Source organism: Rhopalosiphum maidis, chromosome 1 (assembly GCF_003676215.2).
Source record: "Rhopalosiphum maidis isolate BTI-1 chromosome 1, ASM367621v3, whole genome shotgun sequence".
Classification (NCBI taxonomy): Eukaryota; Metazoa; Arthropoda; class Insecta; order Hemiptera; family Aphididae; genus Rhopalosiphum; species Rhopalosiphum maidis.
Genome location: NC_040877.1, coordinates 83,822,946 through 83,843,065, shown reverse-complemented (window position 1 = coordinate 83,843,065; position 20,120 = coordinate 83,822,946). Strand labels below are relative to the sequence as shown.

The 20,120-nt window shown below is 25.1% G+C and overlaps 1 protein-coding gene across 2 annotated transcripts; it reads left to right on the top strand.

Moving 5' to 3' along the window:
* The first annotated feature begins 637 nt into the window (after window positions 1-637).
* Window positions 638-19,242, top strand: LOC113556653 (STE20-related kinase adapter protein alpha). 2 transcript variants are annotated; one of them, XM_026961739.1, is made up of 4 exons: window positions 638-643; window positions 16,157-16,584; window positions 16,648-17,167; window positions 18,149-19,242. In XM_026961739.1, the coding sequence occupies exons 2-4, from the start codon at window positions 16,181-16,183 to the stop codon at window positions 18,332-18,334; spliced, it is 1,110 nt and encodes a 369-aa protein (XP_026817540.1). In that variant the 5' UTR covers window positions 638-643; window positions 16,157-16,180; the 3' UTR covers window positions 18,335-19,242. The 2 variants fall into 2 exon arrangements, with proteins under 2 accessions (XP_026817540.1, XP_026817539.1); XM_026961738.2 differs by lacking the exon at window positions 638-643 and having other exon boundaries at window positions 15,964-16,584.
* The last annotated feature ends 878 nt before the right edge of the window (window positions 19,243-20,120 follow it).

Sequence of the window (20,120 nt, the reverse complement as noted above, 5' to 3'; positions counted from 1 at the left end):
CATTTTAAACCTGCCTATATGGTTAATATAATATTACATAACTTATCTAAAACTAAAAGCACGTCACCCAACAGCTCATGTGGCATTGAATAATTATATAATAAATCATTTTTTAATTTTAATAATAAATTATAATATATATATTTTATCGTACCAGCTATACTATCGAATTACTCAAATACTCATAATTATTATTATATTTATATATATATTATTATTATTGTATAATCAAACAATTTTCCTGTATAACGCTAAATTATAAACGTAACAAATTAACACTTTCTATAAAATGTATCTTATTAAATATACTTTTTTATTACTATTATTTTATTATTTTAGCCACTAGTTTACTCAACAATTAAAAAATAATAAAAATAAATAAATAAATAAAAATTCAAATAAGATTTAACAATCTATAACTAACATTGTAACATTTTGTGGATAATAGTCTATATCTGCCGACAAATGGATTTCGTTCAAGAATTATATATTATTAACTTAAATACATATTACGTCATGTCATAAAAATAGTAATAACGTGTATTCAATGATAGTTGTTCGATGAAAATCGTTGTTTCGTTGATAGCTAAAATTATTGTCGACAACAACAATCGCAATGATATTGTCCCATTGTGCTCTTCCGGTATAAATTTGCATTCGAACGTCATTAATCACGTACGAAACTCAATCCATATTGTTATAATGGAAGTCCGATCCCCTTCACCAGATTCCCGGTCCAAAACAAACAGACGACTCAATCAGAAATACAGTAAATGACGTCACCGGCACAAAAGAGTATAATATTATTATTGTGCATTATTATCGGATGTTTTATTTTTATTTATTTTTTAAGCGACAAAACGCATAGGGCGGACTCCGTAATTCCAAAATACATAGTGATTTTACACCCCAAGTGCCACCTCAACTGCTACGCATTATAACAATATAGCATATTAAACACAGTACATTGTAGCAGCTGACGAGAGAATAAGATAATTCAGAACACCGTGGAAACCTCAGTTGATATGCATATACAACACTACACAATCACTAGTCAACTCTTACATCAATGAACTCCGCAACCGCCGTTCTCATTTTATAATCTGTGACAATTTTGAGTATAAAACGTGTTTGAAATAAAGTTATATTTTTTTTATCGAACTATTATCAAAGCTATCGTGTAGTTTTCAGTTTTATTACTCTAACGCATTAAAACGTTAACAAAATTCAAACTTTTATTCGCGTGCCTAGTAATCAAATTTTACAGCCATTTGGTATTCATGTCGTTTTCCTGGAAGATTGGACAATTATCATGAAAAATAATATTTTACTTCAAACTTATATTTCAAAAGATTTAAGTTATGAAAATATAGGTATTTACTCAAGATATATTCTGTTATAATTATATGAGGAAAATCAGATATGTGACCCATTTAGGATGTATAGGCACATTATGCACTCGTATAATTTCATAACAATATATATATTAATATAAGTATAATATTTAAATCCCATATGAACTTGTTAAGTGCAGCTAGCTGTTAAATTATCAAAGGAGAAAATAAAAAATATGTATTCATATTATGTTATTTTTTAATTAAAATGTAGTTTAATTAAAAATGAAGTTTATAGGCAGATTCTTAATAATTTATTTCAATATGACATCAAAAAGTTTGATTTTCTATCTCAATATAAATTACAATATTAACGTATTTAATTACTATCTTTTAAGTATAATTATAGTTAAAAATAGATTATCGTTGATAAATTTAGACATTAAATATTTGCAGAAAATTATGTAACTAAAATGTATTTATTTATATATTTTTTTCATATTCTAATAATTGATAAAACACAGGTTTTAATTTATATTTTCATTTCGCTCGAATTCTTTACAAAAATGTTATTTGATATAAATTGCTCATGGTCGAATACTAGTTATCTCAGAATATCCTATGTTATTGATTGGTAGTGAATACACAAATTATTTAGGGTTAATGTTCGAGAGCCTTTCACGGTTTAACCTCCCGTGATGTTGTAAATTAGACAACCGGTAATTGTCCCGCGGCGACGTGATTGATCCGGAAAAGCCCCAGTTCATATTCTCAATAATTTTCAGACTAATTTTAATCACCAAAATCGGTCAAATTGATTGCACTAAATCACAAAAATAATTTTCATTTATCTACATAACCATCTAATTTCTTATAACTTATTTCCTTTAATTTAAAAAATAAAAGATTTTTGCCCGTCAAAACAATCCTGAACCAATTTTAAATTATGTTTCATAATATTTATAATGGATTTTACTGTAATAAATTATTAAGATCCTTCAATATTATAATTTAGAACTACTGTCAAGTAATCTAGATATATTTTATTTTTTTCTTGAATTCGGACATTAAAATAAGTGCAACGCTTATTTTTAATCACCATCTATTTCACACCTACTTGGTTATATTTAAACGTTATAATTAATTGTTCTCATTATTAAATGTAGTAATTTATTTTTAAATATAAAAAATACCATTAAAAAAGATTAAATATATTTTTAATCAAAATTAATATATGCAACTTTTTTAAAAACAAAACGAAAAAAGACGATAACAAAAATTAATGTCAATCAAAAAAAAATTTAATAATTTTAATATATTACAATATTATTTATCTTCATCATGAATCATTTTCATATATCTAATACATTCTCATTCTGTACCGGTCTTATACAATTTATTTATTATATAATTAAATATTTTTAGGAAGTGAATCCAAGCATATTTACCTATATGAATAATTTTAGTTTTTAATCAATGATGATAAATAATATTATATTGTTAATTTTTACAAAAATTACTGGATATTCCTGAAAAATCATACACACTTCATATATTTTAAGATAATATCTGCAAAAATTATTTAAAAGTAAATTATAAATTATACGCTAATACTAAATAAAAATTGGATAGGTAATAATAATAATTGAATAAATCGTATGATAAATGATTTATTGTAGAATTTTTAATTTACCTAAATTTCTTTCTGCATCTTAAAATAAATTTCTATTCAAAATAATCAAGAACTTGAGTAAAAGGGCAAATTCTCATTAATAATTTTATCGTAAATTGTCTGTTTAAAGTTGTATATATTATATTATAATTAATTTGATGCTATTCTTTAAACTGGCGATATTTATTCTATGCGATTTATTGGTTTCGCGATATTATTTAGTTGCGATATTTTAGTCACACGATATTTTGCCGGCATAGGTACCCTTCATATTCTTGCGCTGTCGATCCAATTGCTCACGCTGCGTCCCTGCTGCCACCGGTCCCACTCCACTGGGAGTGACGTCTACACGCGTTAAATATCCTCTTCTTAAAGAACGGGGTAGTTGTGCGCTAGAAACACTTCACTCCTTTCAAGTGATAAGATATTAACAAAGACTAATAAAGTTGTTTCAATGAATAAACAATGAAAAAAAAACAAAAATAATTACCAGTGACTCATTTTTTAATGGATGAAAGGGAGGAATAAAAGCAGTATCAAATCTTTACCTAGGGCGACAGAACCCTAAATAAGTCTCTGAAAATAAAAATAGGCACTTAATTAATTCCAGATTGATTGTCTATAAAATATTATTTAATAAGAAGTTTTAAATTTAAAAACTAATATTCTAAATAAGTTTAAGAAATACCAAAGTACATTCATTATTGAGTTTTTAAACGTGGTATTATAAATTTGCTACATTATTATAACCTTTATATATATAATAAAAAAAAAATTGGAATGTATCTATTTTAATAAAAGTTGTGAATATAAATAATAATACATTGCATATGAAACAAATATAAGATGTTCTTTGTTAAGTTAATTTTGTTTTTAGAAATTTTTTTAATAATACTGTTGTATTTCAGTAAATATTTTATTAAATTTTTTATATAAAAGTTAAACAATCACAATGAATAGATACTTAACTTGATTGTATGTTGCGTAAATTTAATATGTAATATGTATAATAAATAAATAAGGTCGTATCTGAGGGAATTTTGAGGTTTTGTTAAACTCTCTGATATTTCTTGAATATCAAATTTTATTTTTCATAATTATTTTAAAAATAGGAATTTCTTTGAAGTATATATTTATATATAGTACAATGATAATGTATTTAATATTTTTATATTTTATCACAACAAAATAGCAATGGTCTATGATTTGAAATGAAAGTATCCACCTATACTAATCACCGCATACCAGTCAGTCTTATGACATTTATCGTGAATTCAATTTTTAAACTCGAATAAATTATTGTTTGTTATCAATATTAGAACTATTAGTACCTAATTAAAATTTAATGTTTAGTTTTTCAAGGACATGGTAGCATTACTGCTAACAATTATTAGAATTATAGAAAGTCACTCACTTTCCATACATATTCTAGCACACATACTATACATTTAGCATTAAACACTAGCTCATTTTTATTGTTTCTAACATAATAATATAAACATTGTGTGGGAATAATCAAATTTGTAAGACATTTTTATTGGAAGTTCAACTAACGAGTATATAATTAACTTTTTAACAAAGAAGGGTACCATAAGAGTTCGATAGTCCGGGATGATAATTTATCCAAGACCGTCTCTGTTCACTCAGATATGTTTACATTAAATCGTCAGTTAAAATGTACATAGTTATATTATACTGCGTGTTTATTATTATAATATTTGCCTATATCCTAATGACATAATACAATAATTTTAATACGCGAGTAGTAGCATGTACGTTATTACTTATGAAATACTATTATATTTTTTGTAGTGTCTTCTAAATATTAAATTCAATTTAACCAGTTCAATAAAAGTTTTTTATACAAAACGATAAATGAATAACTTTTCAATAGTCCAATATAGTCTTTATTTCATTTTTACGGATCTTCTAGCTACCATCGTGATAGCACACAATGCAAAAGTCAGGATCAGCATAGGTTTTTTATTTGGATTCGATTCGCATTTTTCATCATGACATTTCCTCTTTGTCAACTTCCGGAAAATGTTTTCTTCTTTCGCATCTCTGCTTAGGAAAAAAACAAACCAATATATTTTTTTCCTAGTTGATAGTGTGGCCATTTGAATGGATTACACCCGTCTTGGTGACGCCAGTATAGTTGCAGTTTCATTTTTTTGCTTTCTTTTTTTGTGCCCACAACACATTTTCTATTCGCCTTTTTATTGTGGACTTTTGTTTACATGTTTTTATTTAATATATATTTTTTTCACTTATTGCCGTCACTGTACAAATAAAAGCACAAAATCATTTGCTACGAAAGAAAAAATTTCAAAAGAATAATATAGAAATAGGTTGGAATAGGTTACCAAAAATAAATATTCATATACAACACTATAAGGCATATTTAAATGTAACTCATATTTCTCTAAGTTAAAATTTAAAAAAAATTTAATAGGTAATTCTTTAGATTAGGTACTTATTTATTGAAAAAAATAAAAGATGAATTTTAAATAAGAAGACTTGATAAATTTAACTCGATGAATATCAATACATATATAAATGTTAAGCAGTTAATTCTTCATTATCAATAATATTGTAGTGATATACTGATACATAGTGTTATAATTTATAATTATTAGTTATATTAACTAGTAAGTATACACCTATACAATTATAATTAATAATTATAATAATTTCAGCATGTCACAGTAACTATATCGTTTATAAAATACGTAATTCTATCATCATCTACTAGAACAATTATACGTAAGTCATTTAAATTACTAAATTTAATATAACTGCGCCACTTACTCCTGACCTGCATCTGACCGCATAATTTAGCGTCACCCGTAAGGCCATAACCATCGTAATCCAAACTTTTTGTTGATTATTATATAAGTAAATAATATGGTGCCATCCATGTCGCGAAAGAAAACCAACCATGGAAATTATTTAAGTGTCTGTAAAGGTGTTAATAGGTTTACGTTTGTCGTCATATTCGTATAGGCATAATAGTATCGGTTAATTAAACCAGATTGTGAGAACTGATCATAGAATACAAAAACTACACACTAAACATCTAAACGATTGAGTATTTATGAATTTACAGACAACTGTTTATTATATAACAATTTATTTTGTTATTCGTATGAAATAATTATACTATTGATTTAATTTTAATTTAATTCATTCAGTAATATTGTTAATTTGCACCGAAATGCTCTAAATTATCTAAAAATTAAGTAACATTCTTTTCAAATTTATAATTTAAAAATACTTGTATTTCAATATACTAAGACAATGCTAATCGTCAATCAATGATAAATTGGTAAATTTAATATTGTTAACAATACATATAATTCAGATATTCTTTTATCCACTACTTTTGCCAATTTACTGCTAACACGATGAATATATCATATATAAATATATGTATAATATTTATTCAACTTACTAGCAAATAAACAATTATTATCATTATTATATGAAATATCCATATACTTTTGCTTTACTAGCGTAAAAAATTATGTTTTGTCGTAAACAAACTTAAGGATGATTAGAAGATACCTACTGTATAAATCATTTGTATACAAATAGATAATAATGATTTTCTGTAAGTGCCTACATAGTTTATAATAGTTATTTTTATGAGTCTCGAAAACATCCCCTAATATTTTAATAATTATATAATCATTATAGAGAAATAAAATACAACAATATTGTAACTATATTTCCATTAATCTAAAATCAAATAAGTAATATCTACTTTGAAGCACAAACAAATAAAAATAAAGACATACATCAATGTAGAATTGTATAGCCACCCTACATTAAGTCAACACGTATTTTCGCTCGGTTCAGGAAGTTAGGACCTAAAACTAATATGTATGTAAGTGAATGTTTATTTTGTTTTATGATTTATCAGCTATATATACATGTTTATTTTGTATATCTACACATAATACCGGATATTACTGAAAGATAAAACTATTTATTTTTTATTTTTACATCTGACATTATTGGGTAATCTTTAATTTATCAGTTTTTCGGCAGTGCAATTTAATTTATTCATATATTCCGTAGTCTTCATAAACATGTATTATTAAATAGTTTACCTAATTTAATAGGTTTGTACATTATCAAACAATTTGACAATATAATACTCGAACATTGCGAATTCTAAGATCACAGGAAAATATTTAATGCTGATTCACGCAATGATAATATTTAAAACCAGCAGTGAATACGACAAAAAATTTCGATAAAACGAAAATGAATAGTTTTCTTACCGAAATTTAAATACACTTTTGTTGCAAATGAGGATTGATCAAACACATGCCACTGATTTATCTGGTATGCCAATCGAGGGAGTGAAGGACACACACAATTAACCCTGTTGCAATTTAAAACGATTTTGATTAAAGATTTTTTCATTACAGTATTACATAAACGAGTTATAATTTATCAAAACAAAGCTCCCAAGTGTTCCATTTTAAGGCTTAAAAAACAAAAAAAAAGTTAAGTGTTTTTATATTTTTTAAGACTAATATCAATTTCCACCTAGCTACTGGTATTCGTTAATTAAACTGATTTTTTATAATCTCGACATCAATAACTAAAATACGTCCCAGATAAAAAACAGTAAAATAAATTATTACTTTATAGGTTCTAGTGAAAGGCCCATATAATACTAATATAATATATGTATAGGTATCATAATTCATAATCAATACGTCACAAAAACAAATTGTCAATTTTATTTGCCATCTTCTATAATATTATGTACAACCAATATAACTATAATATAATAAATACCTATACAGCTGTACACTGTACGTATTTAATCTACCACTACCTATTAGTACAATATTGTAATCAATAATCGACTGAAACAAAAATATCGAGTAAATTTTATACGTAATTGGAAAATTCAAATATTGTAGCTACTTAAAATAATCGTGATACAAAATAACATTTAATCAAAATCACACATAATTTGTAAATATCAAACTAAAATGTAATTATTTTTTTTAGTATAGGTTAGAGTAGTTCAGATTAGTTTCATTTTAATATTCAAAATACCTAATTTTAAATAAATAAAATAATATTTGAATAGATTTAAATTATAAAATTAGTTCATACTAACCAATATTAATAAAAATAAATAAATAATTTAGAAAATCGTTAAACCCAATTTTAACTAATAATTTTTTTTTTTTTTAATATAATAGTTCATTTTACACTCAAAATATTATTAACTAGTATAATTGATCATTTATTTATGTCTAATATTAGTCATAAGATATAAGACGTATACAACTATAAAGTTTAGTCCTTATGAATTGATTCTGTTTATAAATTATTATTTAAGAACAATTGATTGGAGTATAGACCATAAATGAAACCTTTAATATTAAAAAAAATATATTAATATGCATATTATCAGGATAAAATAAAATGATAATAGAAATTTTAACTATGAAATGTCAATAATTACAGCATACGGCGGAAAATGTATAAAATTAATGCAATTCTATAACTACCGACTACCGTTACAATAATTTATCTGAAAAATAAAATAATTTATGATTACAACTATAGTTGTTGTTGAAATTGTTGTTATGATGTTGGCTAATTGAATTCATCCTTCAATAACGGATGCAAGAAAAAATAGCAATAGGGGTGATTCCCCTACTGATATATTTTTTGCTATAATAATTGAAACCAAGACATATCTGTTCTTTAGTTCGTATCAAAGTATAATAATAATAAAAAAAATGTTCTATACAATTAGTTTCATTACCTTCATTAAATATTCATGCGACCATAATTATTTTATCAATACATCATAAATATATGACATATGTATTTTATTGTGTGTTTAAAAAATAACAAAAATATACACAATTGTCTCAACCCCGAGTATAGTGTTCTTTTAGAATCTCAATCAAATCAAGAATATATTGATTTTTCGGTGATATTTATTATTCTGATAAAACTTTTTCAAGTAGTAAAACAACTCCTAAATGTCATGTAAGTAGTAACACTTTACCCTATATTGATTGGAAATCAATTCTTTCAAGATTTGCACTGTAGTTTTCCTAACCGCTATAATAATGTTGAATAAATGTCAAAATTGAGAGTTTAAAATTTTTAAATTAGTTCTAATCATATTGTTCATTATCGTTTTTAAAATGCGATAATTTAATATCAATGTATAACAATATATAAATATACACTAATATACAACATGAACGAGGTAAATTTATAAGATAGAGGTACTAGTATAGGTATTAACAAGATACATACATGTATACATTTTTCAAATACCTACTAATTTAACGATTTTCTTCTATGAAATAATTATACCTATACTATAGTTATATTATTATTTAATACCTAAGTATTATAAGTGAATATGGTATGGCCAATAGATTAAAACCTAATAATCAATTTAGGTAGGTATCTTTATTAAAACATTTTAACAATCAAATGCACACACGTATGATATTACGTCACGTACCTATAATATTTGTATTCCATTTTAATTATAGCAGAAAAAATTAATTTCAGTTGTAATAAATCATTAATAAAATTAAAGGTTTTAATTTGATAAAATTGTAATAAATATATGTACTCTCGCCATATTTAATTTATTATTAACGATTTTGGTTCATATAATGAGTCTCAATAACAATCATAATACTAAAATTAAATTGCATAACTTGTATACATACGTAATATGAATTATAATAAACAGACAATTTTAATGGTTATAATTCGACCAGCAGACTTACTAATGCGATTAGATTATTGTACATTAATATTATAAATATTAGGAATTTAGAGAAAAAGTCCCCGAAAAAAAAACATTTACTCTCTAGTATATAATAATAATTATTAAGTAAATGAAGCTATATATAATATAAAAGTAAAGCTGCAAATGCACATTCTATATTGTTTATTGTGCATAATTTTTTTTTTCTGGAAGTGTTTGGATTTTCGTGTTTTTTTCATTGGGCTTTTTTCTTCCAAATACCAAATAATAGATATTTAAATGAACAGTTAAAAACACTGAAAAATTGAATAATATAACACATATTATTATAGGTCTTATATCAGAATAATAATAATAATAATCTAACTCGTAGGAAAACCTAGACTAAGGGTGAGAGGTTACATTCAGGCAAAAAGACTTGAAATTTCTACCTATAATAAATGTAAATAATATATACTTTAGATGAGCGGTGGCTTTATAAAATGGGCGTAACAGTCTCGTGACTTAAGTTATTAAAAATACTGAGAATAAAATCAATAGATAGTATAAATCTATATTTTTTAATCCTAAACCATATCCTTAAACTATAAATCATTATGAATTTTAATAAAAACAAATAATGTAAAAGATTAAGTAAAGATTTACTTTCGTTAATACATGTTCACGTTTATTTTATAGTAACATATATTTTCTTTTTAAGATATATGCAATCTTGTCTGGTTTGTTTAATAAATAATAATATTATAGTATTCATAATAATATATGTACGATGTCGTATGTATTATGATTCAAAGAAAAATATAAAGAAGCATATATTATAAAGGGCGTAAAAGCTGCAGTTAAGATTTGTTTAAGATTTTGTTTCGACTTCAATAACACAAATAATACACAAAACCTGTCTAGTGTTAAAATGACCGATGAGCTTTTGGATAAATACATTAAGGTTCAAAACACGTGCGATAGTTTTTATTCAGAATCCGCAATGCGATCATTTTCCTCTCACTCGCCTAGTCAGAAGATGACTCTGCTATCATTTATATTTTATTTATATACATATTATTATTATTATTATTATTTGAATCATCACTCATAGAAATGTACAATATTTTCATAAGTTTATAAAATAACTAATACAAATTTAGTTTATTAAACTATAACTCCATTAGGCGAAACTATGGCCTGACTTAATACTGACTAAAGATTTGTATACAGAGTGATTCTTTTATCATAAAACATTCATTATTTCAAAAAGTATTCATGTTTTTGAAAATATTTTTTTACATAGTTTCAAGTTGTTAAAAATACAACGTTTTTATTAAAATATTTTTTATTCTTATATTTTTTTAAGTTTTTTACTTTTTTAAATGACAACGTAGAGTTTTAATTTCATATTCCAAAGCAAAATAATTTTCTGAGTATTTTGATACATAGTAATGGAAAAACATTTTGCGGGGTAACCCCGTACCACTCCACTCCGATTGTCTAAACTTTAAATACGTATAACTCATAAACTACTCGCCCTAAATTCGATTTTTATGTATCAAAATACTCAGAAAATTATTCTGTGTTGGAATATGAAATTAAAACTATGTTGTCATTCAAAAAAGTAAATAACTTTAAAAAAAATGTATGAAAAATTAATAAAAAATATAATTTTTTAATAAAAACGTAGTCTTTTTAACAACTTGAAACTATGCAAAAAAATGTTGAATAAAAACATGAAAACATGAATACTTTTTGAAATAATGAGTGTTTTATGATAAAAGAATCACCCTGTATTTGTATTATATATAATCATTTAGGCATTATAAATAATATATTTTTAAATGTAAACGTATACATTTATACCTACGTTTTATACTTATAATACTATAATATAATATAGTAGATAGGTACAAATAAGGATTATAATATAACATAATAGTGATTTTTTTTTTAAATGCCAAATAGTATATTTATTTTAAATTAAAAACCTTATTTTTCGCATCTAAAATTTGTGAAATTTTCCGTTTAAATGTCACGTACCTATTACACAAATGCACAATCATTATACCACAATTACCACTCGTACCTAGTTTACGAATATGTAGACTTGATATGATTTCTTAAATTAAATTGTACACACTACTCAATGAATATAATAATAAAATTTATTTTTTACGTTAACTATGGAAATATGGAGTTGTGTAGTCTATTCTATGTTCTCAAATAATCGGTTTTATTAGTTACTGTTTCGTTTAGACATTTGGCATTTATTTTTATATTATAGCAAGTAATAGTTAATTTTACGTAACAAGTCGCCAGACGGTAATGTTTGTTACGTGGTGATATAGTGATATACCCGTAGAAAATTATTGTCGATACGTACTTTAATATTTTCATATTATTTCTTTTGCTATAAATTCATATTTTTATCATTAACCGGCGACAGCGATTGTTCACAGGATTCTTACGTTTTACATTACAAAATTATGGAGAGGTAATTATAAATTAGAATATTTTTTTATTATTAAATATTTAAATTGTAAGAAATATCCATTATCTATATATATATATATAAGACTCTACCATGATTTTGGAGATGAAGGAAATCGGTTTTGAACGTATCTGACCTTATCATTTCCTCTCATAATAATAATTATTATATATTTAAATATTTGTTTCTTTATTTATTATTGTTATTATTATAACTATTAATTATTTATTTGTTTGCACTTGCATTTTTCCATTCAAAATATATATTATTCATTGAACAAATAATTTATAGTTACATTTTTTTCTACCTTATCTCTATTCTGTAATAAAAAGAATAAAATTTACCACTCCAATGGTTGAATTCAAAATGTAGGATGTATACTTTTCAGAAATAAGCAATAACGATAACTACAATATGTAATTATATTATATTATTTGTATATCCAAAAAATAGTCATAAGTTTTTAAATTAAACTATAAAAAAATAATTTCTGCCAGAGGAAGTTCGGGCAGTTAGTATATATATATATATAAAATTAAAAAAAATTAATTAATTAAAAATAAATTAAAATAAAACAAAATTAATATATAAAGTTGTTAATAGAAGTTGTTTTTTATATTTTTTATTTGACCAGCCCTAATAAAAGTATCTAGTTTCACCTATGAGTTTAACTCTATATATAGAAGGTAAAACATAAAAATCGCAAAAGAAAAATGATTTCATTACATCAAAATAACGCATATCATTACCATTATTTTAGTGAGTTTAGATTATTTGAACAAGATAAATATAAAATTATTTTTTGATTTCACTAGTAAGTTTAGTTCACAGCCCAAGTGCATTCTTAATTTTTTTATCGGTGGAAAGAATGTTTTTTAAAGGAGATTAATGTCTTATGTCTATACAATTAATTTTTATTTTCAAAAATTTACATTTCATTTTTATAAGGATTGTGGTCCGCAATAATATGTACAAAGCTTCTGAGCGTAAAAATTCCAAATGCACCTTTGATGATCTAGGCATAGATTTATATCCAGGTACTGGAATGCGGGTACAAAGTATAGCGGTATAGACTATAATTAAAACTTTTTTTATTATTATACATAATTATGTAGGTGTGTGTACCTACTACCTACTATTTAGTGTGTAAGTCATGACTCGTGACAATTGTATGTGTCTGACAATAATAAGACAAAAAAAACTATCTATCTATAGAATTATTGTATTACTATCTGATAATAATGAATTGGATACAAATAAAATTATTTATGACTGCTGCCGTAAAAACAAAAAGAGTTAATTTTTATGTTTGATTTTATAAAAAAAATCAATTTAACTAAAAATTATATTAACTACCTATATGACATGTAAGAAAACAATATTTTTTAAAGTTATAATAAAGTATGACTGTTTTTAATTTTTATTTTTAGATAAGGCCATAAGGGCCTCGTATTTTCAAGTTTCGCCACTGAATATCAAATACCACATTAGTTATAGCTTAGTAAAATAGTAAATAATATATTTTATTATAGTGCCTATTTACCATCAGGACAAGAACAACCAAGTAGCTATAAATATTATAATTGTAATTCTTTTATATATGCAATTGAATCTCTTGATAATTTATAACTACATTAGGTAAATAAGAAATGCATCTACACAGGAGCAAAAAAAATCCATAAATAGAAAAAAATGACATATATTTTTTTTCTTTTTAATTACTTAGGTATACACTCAGAATTTCGTGAAATAATTAATTTTTTATTAACTTTTCGGTAATGTCAATTTAAACAAAATTAGATTTTATGTTATTAAATTATTTAAATGTAGCTATAACCTTTTAGGATTTTCATTAAAGAATTTGGTGAACTTATAAAGTTATCGTAGTTGGATATTATTGGATTCTGAGCGAATTGATGAATGTATTGATAATTGATTTTACAATAATGTATATTTTTTCAGTCTATCATCACCTTTTGGGATAGTAAAAATTCGAGATTAGTTATTAAATTGAAGGATAACAATTTCAGTTATTTTGTTTAAATTTAAAAATACTATTCGTGGGTATTTGAAACTTTTAACGCGTATTTTTATATTTTTTACACACAATGACTTGTCCAGTGTTTATATCAAAAATTAATTCATCGTACCGTATTACTAATAGTAAAATGAATTACGTTAATTGTAATATAAATTTATCATAAAAGTAGGTAATAAAGACTGACATAGTGACATAAGAACACTCGAAACCATCAACTCTAGTAACTGTACGTCTGTACAACAGAGCTAGCAACTACCTATTACACGCCTTTTGTTGCAATTTTGATGATAATGCTAAAATACTAAAGGCACTTGAGGCATAAATTCACAATTATAATACTATATACTATATAGCCATACAACTCATACAAGTACCTATGTCCCATGATATACATTTTATAAGCATACCTATAGACTTGTATTAACAAAAATTGCCGCCAGGGGCAACATAAAATTTGCCACCTCCAAAAAAAAAAAAAGTTACTTTATTGATATTACCCAATTATAGTAGTAAATAGTTACATTAATGTAAATTAAAACTCAGTTATAACCATTAACCAATATATTATTTAAAACAATTTTTAAAATGACAAATTAACTTAAAAAATAAAAATATTCAATTAATTTATAACTTCATAACTTTCTGCGAGACCGTTTTGAAGCAAATGATTTAATAATATCATTGTAATAAATTATTTTAGTTATGGATGACTCTATATTTAATATGGCTAAACTGATCAATCTCTCTGATGACATGGTTGATCTTAAATATATTTTAATTATCCGTAGAGTAGAAAATGTTCTTTCCGTTGAACAGTTTGAAGCAGGAGTACATAGGAACATTCTAAGAGCAACATAAACATATGGAAATATAGCTTCTATGTTTTTTTCTTTAATAAATTTACACATATCAATAATATCTGTTGGAGGGTTTTTGAGAGTCTTAAATAAGCTCTGAAAATGAACACACTCGTTTTCAAATGTTTCATCCAAATCATTCTTGAATATTTTTTTGCACCATCACGAACTTCTGAGGTTTTTTGTTCACTAATATTTAACAAAAATAAGTATTCAAATATTATTTCATCATAAGATTATTAGATACATTCAAAATCTATTTTTGGTGTAATTATATTATTAGTTATTTTTTATTATACATTTATACTAATTATATATGATTATATTTTATTCTACATTTTTGTATTATACTCATTAGGTAACATTTTATAAATAAATATTACATTTTTGACCATTTCAATATTTTGCCGCCAGGGGTAATTGCCCCTCCGAGCCCTTCCTTAAATACGGGCCTGCAGCATACCTATCATAATAATTATAGTAACATATAATCATGTTCATGTACCATGTACCTATACTAGTATATAAGTGTCCTACCGTACAAATACAAATATTTTCAATTTTGAAGTATTAATACTTACAAGGCGTACCTATTTATAATAATCTTATTACAAACCTAAAATATAAAAACATATGATCGCGCGGGTGGTGATAACGATCCGGCTATCGTCAGACTACGACTCACACAATCACAGTCGAATGTGTTATCAAAACGATATTCCTCAATTCCTGATGTTGTACCTAAAACAATAATATTATAATATTTAATATATTTTACACTATTATACTTTACATTAGGTATTAATTATCAATAAACAAGTGGAACATTAAATTTCATTTAATTGAGTGTTATTAATCTTATTTATATTATTATTAATGTTATATTATAGTTGTTCGAGTTCCGTTTCTATGCACGCACGCAACAAATAACATTAAGCAATTCTCACTCGCCTATAATTATACCGGCGACGCTTAGATCGCCTTTCACTCGTTCACAGAGTATCCGAAACCCGTGTCGCAACATGAACTTCGAACCAGACTTGAAGCAGTACACTATGTGCTCGGTTTTGGGATCGTGTTTCTCGGACCGGGCGGTCGTGTTCCTAGGCAAACACAACAAGAGCGGCAACCTGGTGGCAATGAAAAACTTCAACTTGGACAGCATGTCGAAAACTGACTGTCAGCTTATACAGGATGAGATTTACAACACTAGGCAGCTGATGCACCCAAACCTCATACCGTATGTGACTTCCTTTTTGGACAAGAGTCAGCTATATGTCGTGTTCCCACTCATGGGGTACGGTTCATGCAGAGACTTGTTGCGCAACCATTTTGTGGAAGGATTACCGGAAACAGTTATAGCATTTGTGCTCAGAGACGTTCTACTGGGACTGGAGTATATACACAACAAAGGGCTCGTGCATAGGTTGGTAGCTTTTCCTCGCTGTTAGTATTAATCAATATTTATATAATTTTTTTTTTCCTACAGAGCTATAAAGGCAGGCCATATATTGATACGTGCAGATGGACATGCATGCTTGTCAGGCTTACGTAGCATGTGTCCAATCGATAAACGGTCCAACTTACATTCCTTGCCATTGCAATCTGCTAATAACTTGAATTGGTCTAGTCCCGAGATGCTTGAACAAAATTTGCTGGGGTACAACGAAAAGTCTGACATTTACAGTATAGGCATAACATCATGCGAACTGGCAAATGGTTTTGTTCCTTTTGCTGAAACTGATACCACACTTATGCTTACACAAAAAGTTAAAGGTTTAATTCCACACTTGCTTGACTGCACTACATGCTACCCTTATGAAGATAATGCAGCTGATAATGGATACCAGTCTGAAGAAACAATTGGTGTGAATGCAGCGCCTGTGAGCAATGTATATACAAGAATGTTTACAGAGGAGTTCCACAATCTTGTTGAATTGTGTTGTCAACGAGATCCAGAAAGTAGACCTTCTGCACCCAATTTGTTGGCTCATACTTTTACTAAACAAGTGTGTTTCAATTATATATTTTTTAAACATTACTTTCATAATGTACATTTACCTTATATACAATCATTTTATTTCATATGACATTATCATTTAATATGTATATCTACAAAATTATATATATTTATTTTTCTTATGATCTAAAAAAATATCTGCATTCTATATAAATAAATACTTAAAACTTTTATTCATATAATTTTGAATATTTTATTAAACATTTTAAAAAGAATTAGTTATGTGATTAAAACAGTCCAAGTGATACAATTTAAGAAATATTTTATAAATGCTTAACTTGCATAATAAAACAACAAATAAATAAAATATTATTAACTTAATGAATAAACACTAATGGGATTTAAATATAAATATAAAAAAGATACATAAATGCAACATGTTTATTTACAACATTTAAATCTGAGTATGTAAAAATGTAAATATCTATCTAATATTTAAAAAAACTTAATTAAAGAAGGTTTAATATGCATATTGTTTCAGGCGCGGATCCAAGGGACGATAGTCCCCCCCTCATAGACTGAGTGGGAATTCTAGGAAGTCTGTTTTTGGCAGCAATTAAAATATGATACTCGCGTAGTATTCTCCCTCCCCCACCCATAAATTTATTCTGGATCCGCATCTGTGTTTTTGTATTCATTTAAATATTAAGACTTAACAATTCTTAATAGAACATTACACACACTCATTTTTCTTCATCTTCATGTCTCAACAGATTTGAAATTTACATGTGCAGAAAGTAGAGTACCATAAATATACAAGAAAAATGTAGATCCCCAATTAATTCAAGTTTTAACTAGGGGTTTGTGGCTTGATACTAATTAGGAATGACTGATTTGGACACAGCTTTGTATACTTGTAAAACAAAGACTACAAAAGTTAGCGGTAGTCCTTTTAATAATTGATGGAATTTAAAATTGTACATAAATATATTTAATGATAATTAATTTAATACTTAATGCTATTTTATAGGTGAAAAGAGTGAATGTAAAAGTAACTGATTTATTACGACCTGCTGTACCGCTGTTGAAGACAAATGTTGCAGAAATAAGTGATGATCTCGCTTCTATTGGAGGCATGTCACAACAATTGAGTGATCTTGACCTATTGACTTATGCATGGGATTTTGACCTTAACGATATAGTACCAACACTATAAATGCCTATTACCAGTATTAGTATTAGTTAGCAAGTGTTCATCCCTATTATATTGTATGCAATATAGTTCAGTAGCTAGTCTAAATATATGAAACTTTAAACAAATATATAATATTTAGATTAATGTAGTACCTACACAACTACTGAAAATTTATTTTTTATGGATCATTTATTTTAAATTTACTTTAATCATATATCTTCAAATTGATTTCTGCTTAAATTTTAATAAAACATTTTGTTTTATGTTGAGTGTAGTTCAGTTAAATATTTAATTTTGATGTTTGGCTGTTATTGCTATTTATGAAATATAATAGTTAATAGTAATTTTTTATTTTTTGCAAATAGGTATTTCGGTTCTACAATACATTCTTCATAAATGTTAGTTAAAAACAATTGGTACTTAGCATTTTGTATTAGTTTTTAATGTTAATGCTTAATCATAGAACTATACTATTTGCTTTTAATAAATTAAATAACTATATAATATTATTAGGTATGGTATTGTACTAAACACAATATTATATTTATTTGGTGCTTCTAGGTTTTTTCCCCCAAAAAATGATCTCTTTATTTTGTTGGTTCATTAGCAACGCTTTTAAAACTTTTGACAATTTTTATTTTACTTTTGAAAACATTAATTAACTTTTTGTGCTATTTAGCAATACTGTTAACATTTACATTTACATAGCTTTTACAAATTAGTTTTGCCTCATAGTTATATAACTAGTCTCTTTGTATATGCTACCTAAATTAAAATAAAAAATGCAAGTATATAACACATTCTCAACATTGCTCAATATTTCAAAATATTACATTCATTATTGTTTCGAGTATAAAAAAAAAATTGCAATTAATTTTTGAAGCGCTGTGCATTTTATTTTATATTATATTCCTTGATCCAAGTTCTAAATGTGGTATTAAATTTATTAATATGAAATAAAATTTATTTTTTATTCACATTTATTTGTTAATTATATGTTGATGTATGTTTTGTAATTTACCAAACTACATTTTTAGTATTATTTTTAAATGTATGTCTCATTCTACTATTATTTTAATTATGATTATTATTTTATATTTGTTGTTGTTTATTATAGATGTAATTTCTACTATTATTTGTTCTCATAAAGTAAATTATTCAGTTATACTATTTGCACAAACATTAAATAATATATTAAATAATATAAATGTATAAGAAATTAAATTAAAATATATATATTTATGTGTGTATAACTTTAAAGCATTTTTTTTTTTTATAGGTACCTAATTATTTATTATCCTAAAAATATTAGTAATTTGAATCATAATTATTATTATTATTAATAATAATATTGTGAATATACTAAATAATATAGTAAAGCTACAATTTAAAGCTTCTATACTTGTATAATAAAAAATAGTTTAAAACAATTGTTTAGGCTTAATAAAAAATATTTAAAATTTTATAAAATCACTAATAAGTTAGTCTTAAAGCATTTAAAATACATATGCACGTGTTTTTTTTATGAAAGTTGAGTAACTTAGAACTGTTCTAATTATAACAAAATTCATCAAAATCACAGAAATTTGTAAATTATTTTGTTATTAAAAATATATTAAATTTTTTATTTTAGAAGTTTGTCATGAACAATACCAGATTCTTCTGAAGTTATTCTGAAAAAAATTTATAAATCTCAAAAATACTTTTTTAATACAAATTTTTTTATTGGCATTTCAAGTTGAAATAGAATTTGATATTATACAAAAATTAATAATTTTAATTATTTTGTAGCAATTCAAAAACTATT